The sequence below is a fragment of the Canis lupus genome, chromosome X, assembly GCF_011100685.1.
Source record: "Canis lupus familiaris isolate Mischka breed German Shepherd chromosome X, alternate assembly UU_Cfam_GSD_1.0, whole genome shotgun sequence".
In the NCBI taxonomy this organism is placed as follows: Eukaryota; Metazoa; Chordata; class Mammalia; order Carnivora; family Canidae; genus Canis; species Canis lupus.
Window position 1 is genome coordinate 55,635,462 of NC_049260.1, and position 11,794 is coordinate 55,647,255.

The following is an 11,794-nucleotide window of genomic DNA, read 5'->3' on the forward strand; positions in this document are numbered from 1 at the left end:
TTCTTTCAGGACCCAGTTACTGTGCTAACATGACCCATTTGATTCCAAAGAAAGAATTTAACTGACCTGATATTAAAAAGAAAGAAATAAACTGGACAACTAGATGTGCCTGGACCTCTTATTTTGTTTCTAGCATTTGTCTTATTTAGACATCTCCTACAATAAGGAATAAGCATAAAGTCTATGAAGAAAGAGAATGTAATCATATTTTATTTGTACCATGACCACCCCACCCCACCCCAGTCCAACTTTTAGCATAAGCCTGGGCACACAGAAGGCTAAGAATTGGTACTTGTTAAATGAATGTAATGTGTCTAAAATTCTACAAGTTGCTTTTTCTAGTTATTCTCTAATTCATTCTCTAATGCTGCTGCCTATGAAGGTTGCATTTGTCTCATTACTCTTCCTTTCTCTTATCTCACCGAAACTTTTCTTCCCTATTCCTTCAGATACCTTTAATCATCTAACTCCTAAACTACCAAAACCTCTCAACTTCCTCAATTCATCCCCTACTCTTCTATTTACACCCAAGTACACTGTTATGTCACCTTAATTCATAATGTTTGACCATATCACTTTCTATACCTTCTTTCTCTGCTCAAGTACATGACTAAAACTAGCTTTGACTCCCCAGATAACAAGACTCCTACCTCCTCTCATTCCAAACCTTTACTAAAACCCACTTTGTATAGGAAGCCATTTCAGAACACATCGGTCAGATGAAAATAACCACCTATCAAAAGTTCTCATAGTTGGGTAGCCCGGGTGGCTCAGCAGTGTAGCGCCGGCTTCAGCCCAGGGTGTGATCCTGGAGACCAGGGATGGAGTTCCATGTCAGGCTCCATGCATGGAGCCTGCTTCTCCCTCTGCCTCTCTCTCTCTCTCTGTGTGTCTTTCATGAATAAATAAAATATTTTTAAAAAGTTCTCATAGTTAAGAAAAAAAAGTTCTCAAGAGTTCATTCACTTTTCTGCCTGCATCAAAGCTATTTGAAAGAAAATAGCGTTAGGGTGCCTGGGTGGCTTAGTCAGTTAAGCATCTGCCTTGGGTGCAGGTTGTGATCCCAGGGTCCTGGGATCAAGCCCTGCATCAGGCTCCCTGCTCACAGAGGCGCCTGCTTCTCCCTCTTGCTCTCTGCCCCTCCCCCAACTCATGTTCTCTCTTGCTCACTCTGTTCTCTCTACTAAGTAAATAAGTAAACTTAAAAAAAGAAAATAGTCTCAATTGAAGTATAAAACCTATGAAATAGTGTTTGTAGGTGGTATGTTGGAGGATGAGCACGTGCACACACGTTTACGTACACATATAGCATATGCATATATATGCATACACACACACAATAAATATATTCTGCCCAAATTAGAACCCACAAGCTTAAAACCCAAATTTGCTAAATCTAAACCACAGGTATTGAGCTCTATAGCTACTTCCTGCAAATAGATGCATTACCTCTGACAAAGTCAATTGGGAGTTGCAAAGATAGGTAACTATTGCTACAGGCAGCTAGGATTCTAGTTTTTTTTTTTTATTTAAATGTAAAACTTATCACCTCAGGACACTGACCATGTTGTATGATTTCTGCACAATACCAAGACTATCCTAGACACTAAAAAATACTATATTTACAACTTAAGCAGGAAAACAGAGGCTTGCTTCACAGTGGTTTAATATGAACAGAGTTGAATATGACATTGTCTGACAGAAGAATGAACAGTTTGCTGAATAAAAGCCCCGAGTCAGGATATATACACAGCAGAAATGGGGCCTCAGGCTTTCAGCACTTGTTGCACAATGAAAGAAGAACTCTTAAAAAAAGTCAATAACAGAAGATACAAAAGGCAGCAACAACACCAACACTGGGGAGGTGGGAAAGGGAGCAGAGACTCTCTAGGGGCTACTCAGCCCCTGGTACAGGCTCAGCAGGTGGAGAGCTGATCTGTCTCAGGGAACCTCAACATTTAGAAGGACTCCAAATCCTATGTCAAAATCCAATCCTAATTTCTCTTTTCAGGGTCTTGTCAGACTCCATAATCCTTTTCTCCAAGACCCCATATAGAGAATTCCAATCCTTCCATGATAGAGAGTCTAAGGGAAGAGTCCATACTTTTGACATGACACCAGTTAATTTGCTCCCACCCCACCACTGGAGATGGATATCAGGCCCCAGCAAACAAACCATCACCTCCCAGACAGAAGCCCAGGAAAGCTGCTTCAGACTCTAAGACTTGGGACATCCACACCCAGCTGCTATCTCTAGCTCAAATTCTGGGGAAGATGCTGGAGTTCTACAGGAAACATGTGCAGGCAGTTCAATAACCCTGTGACCAATCTGGGGAGGTCAGTGACAACTCTTGCCCCTGAGCCCCATTCAACAGCTCAAAGTGCTTAGAAGTCAGAGACTGTGGTTTGTTCACGTGCTTCTGCCCCATGGCAGCACTAAATGGGATGGGGGGAAGGGAGAATGGAAGGAGGAGGGTGGTGATACCCTTCCCTACCACTGGGAGGTACCTAGAAAATGATCCACTCCCACCCTTTGGGGAGTTACCTGGCAGTGGTGAGTTGCCCCCACCCCTCAAGCCACCAAACCTGCAAGGCTAACATGTAAAGTAGCAAGGGCTTGGGGAGGAACTGCTGGCCCATACTGACTCACCTGCTGATGAGCAAGAACAGGCAGCCAGAGCGGGGAGCCACAAAAGAGAGGGGCTAGACAATAAGAATTCTCCTACTGCCCTATGGCTTTCTTCTGACTGAAGCAGCCATGATGAGGGGCCCAGAAAACCCACACATCTTGCTCCACACAACAGACTGCTTAAACTCTAGGAGGATTTACTGCCATGAAAAGCAACAAGGAAGAGAAAGTAACAAAAGAAACTGTTGAGAAAACTGGGAGCAGGCCTAGAGAAAACAAGGAGAACATTTAGGTCTCTACCACCTTCCCCAAAAGGAAAAAGTTCATGCAGATAGGAAATGCAGGGTTGTTCCCTGCTCAGCGTTCCTGGTTAAACCTAAGAGTAAGAAAATCCCCTGGACTTGCAGCATCAGTATGTATCCAAGTGTATCCAGCACAAGACCCGCCCCCCCCATAAGATTAGCCTTCTGGCATGGGTAAATTGCCTTCTAATCCAATCCCCCCACCCGCACCCCAAGCAAAGGGCATCTGCCTGTGGTTCCCATCTCTCCTTAAAAAAGAGGATCATAGCAGTGTGCCCACGGTGTAGTCAGGTACCAAGAAATATAATGCCAGACAGTTTATCAGGCCAGGGGATGGGCAGCCAACTTCAGATCAAAGAAGGAGAGAGAGGCTTAGTGTAAAAATCAATGTCATTTTCAGCAGGAAAGTAGAGGGCAAGTGGTGAGAGGGGCTCCTACTGGCGCACCTTCCCGGGGACGTAGTTCCTGTCAATTGCCTCCTCCTGCAGGAACATGTGTAGGCAGCGTTCGTTCTGAGCCAGTGGGTGCCCAGCAATTCTATAAAGAGACCAAGATGGTTATCAGTAGTATTTGGGATCAGAGAGAATTCACAGAGTGACAGGGGTGTGGACAGGGGAAGAAGGGCAACGTCAGCTCTTTCAGAGGTTCAAGCAAGAAGAGGACAACAGGGCACCACTCCACCCTAATATTATATAGGAGAAGGGGGACAGAGAGGTAAAGCAGGGAGAAACCACCAAACACATCCAACATGCAGTACTTTCTCAGACCCTGAGGTACAGGATCAGAATTCTGCTCAAAGGAACGGAGTCTTACGATCCAGTCAGCTCAGCACACAACTAGCATCACATCTTATTACAAAGAGGAGACAGACAAAACATATAAAGACCATGATGGCAAAAGCAGCAAGAAGAGTCCCCAAGAACTTGGCTTACTTGTTAATAAACTGCTCGAGGCCCTGCCTCCTTTCTTCAATGAAGGACTCTTCAAAGATCCCTTCATCTCCTCGAAAAGGGAGCTGACGCTTCAAGGCTTTCCCAGGCAGTGGTGGTACTACAATCTGCAGGCAGATGCAAAATATCAACCACATGAGAGAGGATGAAGAGGGAATGAGGTGGTGAAACACTGTATACTTAATTTCCTATTAGGCAAGGTCTATCTTATCCCACAGCCAGCAACTTGTAAGAACTGAGACCATAAGAGCAGCCAAGATGGCTCAGGTCAAAAACCAACTGATTTTATGATAGGACTGGCCTTCTACCTCAAAAGAAAGAAAGGAAATAAACTCAAATATTCCTCACTCTCTTTAACAATCCACTAGCATCCACTAATTTAGCTAGGCCTTCCCTGACACTATACTTTACATTTTTAGCATCTATAGGAGTTTAAGTTATATGACTTTACTAGCCACTGATTCAAGTGATACGTTTTCTTTAAAATTTGTCCTGCACTTCACCGCTTTCAATTCAAGTTTAAAGGGTTATCACCCAGATCCAATGTGTTGGGATTTGATAGTGTTTAGCCCCCCCCACCCCCCCGCTGCCTTTAAGATTTTATAGACTATGATCTTATGCCTTCTCAGGCTATGTAGATATCCTCCTCCTAGGATCCCACACAGGGAATGGGGTCATACCTTACTATCTCGCTCCAGCTCATTCTTTAGCCACTCGAAGTCACTGTAGCGCCGCCGTACACAGGACTCCTTCAGCTTGAAGATAGGTAGGTTTGTCTATGGGGAAGGAAAATGAGAGAAGAGAGATGGTAACTAATGTTCAGCCTGTGGTGGCCACCTGTCACAACCACTTAGGTCCCAAAGAAGAAATAATTCCTGTGAACCATGTTCCTATAACTCCTTTAACACCAGGTAAATTACCTTTAACACCAGGTAAATCACCAGGTAAATTACCAATCCTTACCACATCCAGCCTTGTCACAGTTGGTGATTAGAAGTCCCTTGCTGCTTAGAATTTATCCTAAAAATAGATTTGAAGTCGTATGCAAATATATATGTACAAGGAGTTTCACTGTACTTTATTTGTAATAATTAATTAATGTTCACCAATATGTAATAGGTTAAATAAATTACAGTATGTTTATACAGTGGAATTACTGTACAGCTATAAAGAGAATGTAAACTACATATGAGCCTGTAGGGGAATATATTAAGCATTAAAATCAAGGTACTGAACAGTACATACAGCTTGCCTGTGTGTTGTTTTTTCCTATTTGGTTTTAAAAAGGGATATGTATATTTACCCAAAGAAAATGAAAACACTAATTCAAAAAGATATATGCATGCCTTTGTTTACTGCACATTATTTACAACAGCCAAGATATGGAAGCAACCCAAGCGTCTATCAAGAGATGAGTGGATAAAGATGTGATATACACACAAACACACACACAGAGTGGATAAAGATGTGCTATACACACACACACATACACACATACACACACATATACAGGAATAATACTCAGCCATAAAAAAAGATGAGATCTTGCCATTTGCAACAACCTGGCTAGACATAGAGAGTATTATGCTAAGGGAAATGAGTCAGACAGAGAAAGACAAATACCATTTAATTCACTTACATGTGGAATCTAAAAAATAAAACAAACAAAAAGCAGAAACAGACCCATAAATACAGAGAACAAACTGTTGATTGCCAGAGCGGAGGTGGGTGGAGGTATGGGCAAAATGGGTGAATGAGAGTGGGAGATATAGGCTTCTAGTTATGGAATGAGGGGATCCCTGGGTGGCACAGCGGTTTGGCGCCTGCCTTTGGCCCAGGGTGCGATTCTGGAGACCCGGGATCGAATCCCACGTCGGGCTCCCTGTGCATGGAGCCTGCTTCTCCCTCTGCCTGTGTCTCTGCCTCTCTCTCTCTCTCTCTCTCTCTCTCTGACTATCATAAATAAAAAAAAATTAGTTATGGAATGAATAAGTCATGGGGATAACAGCATAGGGAATATAGTCAATGGTATTGTAATAGTGTTGAATGGTGACAGATGGCAGCTATAGTTGTGGTGAGCATAGCATAATGTAAAACTTGTCAGATCACTATGTGTAACACCTGAAACTAATGTAACATTGTGTGTCAACTATATTTCAACCATAAAGGGGATATGTGGGTGCCAGGGTGGCTCAGTCGGTTAAGCATCCAACTGTTGATCTTGGCTCAGGTCTTGATCCCATGGCTGTTGAGTTTGAGCCCTGTGTTGGGCTCCATGCTAGGCGTGGAGCCTGCTTTACAAAGGGGAGGGAAATATGTGTATATATTTATATTTATGAATAAAATGTTTATTCATAAATAATAGTGATTGAATTTGGAGTATAAGACTAAACACTTGGTTGGAACGGGTGGGAGGGTCACATTTTTCACTGGACGATTTGAATTTATCACATGCTCATATTACATTTTCTTTTTTTTTTAATTTTTATTTATTTATGATGGTCACACAGAGAGAGAGAGAGGCAGAGACACAGGCAGAGGGAGAAGCAGGCTCCATGCACTGGGAGCCCGATATGGGATTCGATCCCGGGTCTCCAGGATTGCGCCCTGGGCCAAAGGCAGGCGCCAAACCGCTGTGCCACCCAGGGATCCCTCATATTACATTTTCAATTGAAAAGTGAATTTAAGTTCCCTGTAAAGAACAATAGAAAAGCACCTCCAAGGTATGCCTTCCTCAGCTTTTCCTATCCAAATTCTCTCCATTCTGCATGTCCCAGCTCAAGTCCCATTTCATCCAGGAAATCTTTCCTGAGAGCACCAGCTTAATTTACTGGTCTCTCTCTCTTCTACACTTCTATGACATTTATACTTTAGTAGTGCCTGACACACTATTGGTTTATGCATCATGTTAGTCTTGCTACTTAACTAAACTGTAATTTCATTGAAATCAGGAGCCGTGACTACTTCTGCATTTCCCTAAATGCAGACTATGCAAATCACTCAGTAAATACTCAATTTATTAATAGAGGCCCTATGTATCTGTTTACCCTCTCCTTGTCTAGAAAGCACAGCAGAAATAGCAATTATATTAAGTTGGCTTACCATTGCCTGCTCTCTGATATAAATCAGCTTATTCCCACATCTTACTCACTGACAATTTTCCCAAGGCTCTAATGGTGACAGGAACTACCAACAAACCAAAAGCCCTGATCCTCACTCCTGTCTACGAGTTCTAAATAGAAACGGCCAACCACATGTATTAAGACTGACTAAATTTCCCAACAGCCAATCCATATCAGCAGATGGAAATAAAAGGAACTTAGTTTCTCTCCTTTATCCACAACTGCCTCAGGGCAGGAAAAGAATATCTTCAAGCTATGTTAGTGCTTCACACAGTCCTCACTACACCATGCTTTGTAGCCCTCATGTCTGGAAATTATCTTTCCAGGATCCAGTTCTAGGTAAAGGTCATCAAAAGCTAAATAACTAACCAACTTACATCAGTTACAACTCTATCCAGGATCAAGGTTCAAGGAATGTCAATAAGTTAAAGGAGGGTGAGATACAGGTAAAGCAATATTTCATTACAACCTTTTCTTTAGGAGAATAAATAAAAAACTGGAAACAGTAGTTTCTTTGGAAAAGGGAACCTCTAGAAAACAGAAGGAAGGAGGAAGACCTGGTTTCTACAGTGTATCTTTTTTTGTATCTTTTGAATTTTGTACCATGTGCATATATTAACCAAACAAAATAAACCTTTATAGAGCACATTCTCAGAATCCTGCAAGAAATCTGCATATGTATCAAATCATCACACAATATACCTTAAACTTACACAATGTTATATGTCAATAACATCTCAATAAAGCTGGGGAAGGAATAATCCTGCATGGAAAAAAGAGTGCTTTGGTATCATCTGATTCTAGGTTTCCACCAGAGTTCATTACAAATACTGTTATCCCCAAACAGAACCTTAACTAGTAGGCTTTTACAGAAGCCTACAGAAGCCAACAGAAGGACCAAAGAAAAGGGGGAAAACTCTGAGTAGATTCTTCCAAGACACAGTGAAACCACCCACTGCCATTTTGTGGACTTCCTCCTTTGACTCACAAAAATCCTATTCTTTCCCTACCCGCATAGGATGATGACAATAATGACCGTTCATCTCAGCACCTAGCCATCCAAGGAAGTGGCTACTGTGTACTAAGTAAAATAATCTCCCAGCTCCATGCTATAAATCATATAAGGAAGACAGGATTGTGTAGTACAGGATATAGGAAGTCCTTTGGCTCTGATCAACACAAAGTCAAGGGAAAGGAAAGAAACAAAGTTCAAGTCCACAGGACAACCGACATTTGAGAGTTCACACACGTCATGTGAAGTCACCAGGACACCTCTCCAGACTCCTCATTTCTTGGGATAGTGGGGGGGGGGATTCTTTCCTGAGCAAAATAAAAGAGAACAGCTTCAGAAATATTTAACTATTAAACTAAGAAAAAGAAAGTCAGTGTTATCTACTTCTACCATACACAATGCCTAACTCTCAAAGCCCATTCTCTAAGTCTCATGTTCCTTTATAATGCCTACCATGATAAACCACCTAAAATAGCAATTAAAAATCAAATATTTCAACTTTTCCCTAAAACTGACTTCAATTAAAATAGTAAAAGCCGAGATGGCCATACAAATTAACATAAACAGTACAAATTAACTCAAACCCAGAGAACCAGGAACTGTCATCAACTCTATCATCACTGTACAATTAAAAATTGTGGAAAAGGCAGATGAAAAGCTTAATGGGTAAAATAAAAAATTGCATACTAAAGCTCTGCAACTAAGCACTGCCAAAGAGACTAAAGTGTAGTGGGAAGAGTATGGTGGGCTTTAGGGTCAGACAGACCTGGGTTCAAATCCCAGCCCTGCCACTTATTAGGTATTTGTAACTGGGCAAGTTACTAAAACTGCATTCCTCCTCAGTTTCCTACCTGTAGAATGTCATTTTTGTAAGGATTTAGAAACGAAAACCTAGTTAAGTGCCTGGCACATAGTAGGCATTAGATGAACAGTCTCTGTTGTTATTAGAATGACTTAAGTAGTCAGGGTGCCTGGGTGGCTCAGTTGATTAAGTGTCTTGACTCTTGGTTTTGGCTCAAGTCATGATCTCAGTGTCTTGAGATCGAGCCCCATGGTTGAGCTCCACGCTCAGCAAGGAGTCGGCTTGGGACTCTCCCTCTTCCTATGCCCCTCCCCACTGCGTGTGCACATGCTCAATCTTTCTCTCTTTCTCTCACTCAAATAAATAAAAACAAATAAATAGAGCTATTTCATTCATAGTCACTAAGACTCTTGGGTAATGCATGGAGACATGGTCTCTAAAACCCCACAGTAGAGAATCCTTACATTGAACAAGTTTTGCCCAGGCTTCCTCAGGTAATTAAGTTTTCTACCACTAATAGTATTTTCAGGGATCTAACTTCCATTCTTCCCCAAAAAAGATGACTCCAAGTACTTTTTTAAAGACGAGTTTTTCTCAATTTTTGCTTTAATTTTCTTTCTTCAGTTTAGACTTTATCAAACTTGGAATTTGGAGATCATCATTTATGAATTAAATTTCAAAGCCCAGGCAGGAGACACACTCTCATTCAATTCATTCATTCATTCAAAAGTGAAACCACATACACTCTTTTAGGTCTTCAAATGCTGTTTGAGCAACATGCTGTCTATAGAGAATATTCTGGCCCTCTAGTCTGAGAAAAAACATAAGAAAAAATAGAAAATGGTTCTCCAACTTTTCTTGCCTGTAACCACTTCAACTGGGCAAAAGAACCTGCAAATCACTACTTTATCTGCACATTCCATCCTTGCAATGTGGACTAAGAATTAGAGAATAAAGTCCTCTGCAGTGCACATTGAAAGAAGCTACCCCTGGGGCAGTCCTGAAATGTCACATATTAAAGTAACCACAGATCATGGTCTTAATCCAAAAAGTTAATCTAAAACAGAAAGGGCAAATGGCCATATGCACACAGAAAGCCCAAATGGTAGCCAATACTCAAATAAACATCCCGGATACTTCAAATCTAAAGGATCAGCACAGGAGAAGAACACCAAGTGACAATCCACCAATCCCAATGCAAAGCCAGGCTTTACCATGAGAACAACATGTGGTACCTGAGAAAACTTAAGAAAAAAACATTTCTCTCCTTCAGATGCTAATTCTACACAAGTCTGGGTAGACTCAATCTCAAGGAGACTCCTTTTCTTATTTCTCCTCTACCAAGCCCGCTGGTCTCCCTTTCCCAGAGTCTATCTTCCCTTTATTCCAGGCTTTGCTTAAGTCCATCACCCCAGGGAGACCTCATTAGGAAGAAATTGGGGCGTCCTGCCCTCCCTCTTCAGATTGACTTCCCACAACCTAGTTTAGTTATGGGACCCAGTGATGTATCACCTTGGCTTTCCATCCCCCAGCCCTCCGCCACTCTGTCTTCCCTCCTTCTGTCGCTACAGTCCTATTTCCCTTTCTTCCTCACTGTAATCTTCTCCATGCTCCCCACCCTATCCAGCCATGCTTCACTTTTTGTCACAGGTACTTATTTGCCCTCACCCCAGTTCGACATCTCCCTCAGGAGTTTTCCATATCCTAGGGCCACAACCTAGTTTGGAGACGTCTCTCTAAACCTATGAAGCCCCTAACCCCCAAATGACCCCTCCAAGTGTTTTCGCCAATGTTAGTCGTCCGCATGGCAGCCCCCCCCGCCCCCGCCCTCCCCGCCCTCCCAGGCCGGCCGGCTGGTCCTCCCTCAGCTGTCTCCCTCACCCCGTGACTCACCCGCATGCGAACCTCATAGGTGGTGAAGCGCGCGCGGCCCACGCCCACCGTCTGTGGATTGAAGATGTCGATCTCCAGGAAGTTACTTGGCGGCCCGTAAGCATCGGTCAGGTCCTGCGGCTTCGAGTTAAGGCGCCGAGTGTCAGCCACTGCTGTGTCCGACATCTTTCCGAAGGAGAGACTGGGACCGGGGAAGGGGGTGGGGGGACAGAGGCCGGAGGCAGGAGTGCGCACAGCCCCTCCCGTTTGCAAAATAACCAGCCAACCCACAGACAGCGGCGCCGCGCACGCGCGTCCACGCACGCACGCACGCACGCACGCGCAGGTTCCCTTGGCCCCGGGCCCGGCACCCTGAATAGCAGCCAAGTTGAGGGCTGTAAGTCCCATACTGTGGAGGCCTCATTCAGGCTTCCGGGCGGCGTTTGTGGCTGCCCCGGAACCTGCATCTCCGATACGCAGCGCCCCATATTCTGGGAAGCCCTACAGGCGGAATCTGCCAATCGCTGCTCCCCAACCCAAGAATGGTCTTCTACCGTATATCTATCGGCAGCGGGCACTGCCTCGCAAACCGGGACCTTGCAGTGATAGGCCGAAGCCCCGTGACCTTAATAAGTCAGGGTTTTGCGCGAAAATAGAAGGGTACTCTCAGAGAGTGGGGTTCCAACGATAATACTAAGAATCTAGAACGCAGCCCTGCCACCTGTGCCCCTGGAGGTTTCAGTTCATTCCACACGCAACTGACCATTCAGCAGTATGGTGCCAGGGAAGCAGCCAGAATGGGGTAAATGTGATTGCTCATTCTCACTTTTCAGGAAAATTGGGGCATATCTTCATCCTCCACTTGTTACCACATAAAGCTAACCCCAAGTGTACTAAGATACTATAATTTTTAGCAAAATGAGGACATTTATTTCATATCTTCTATCTCTACACTGCAGAACTCCGTACTTGACACTGCTCAGAGGCTGTTTGCAGCCCATAGCAGAGATAGAATACATGTCTAAATGAGAAAATATCTATGGACATATTGATATTTATGTCACTAATTTACATATGGCCCGCATTAAGGGGTAGTGCCCCACAT

At 43.4% G+C, this 11,794-nt stretch overlaps 1 protein-coding gene across 1 annotated transcript; it reads right to left on the reverse strand.

Annotated features, from left to right (window-relative positions):
- Positions 1-1,648: 1,648 nt before the first annotated feature.
- On the reverse strand, positions 1,649-10,998 carry SNX12 (sorting nexin 12). Its single transcript, XM_038587652.1, has 4 exons — positions 10,711-10,998; positions 4,562-4,657; positions 3,864-3,988; positions 1,649-3,468 (listed from the first exon to the last, which is right to left on the reverse strand). The coding sequence occupies exons 1-4, from the start codon at positions 10,873-10,875 to the stop codon at positions 3,366-3,368; spliced, it is 489 nt and encodes a 162-aa protein (XP_038443580.1). The 5' UTR covers positions 10,876-10,998; the 3' UTR covers positions 1,649-3,365.
- Between the last annotated feature and the right edge of the window lie 796 nt (positions 10,999-11,794).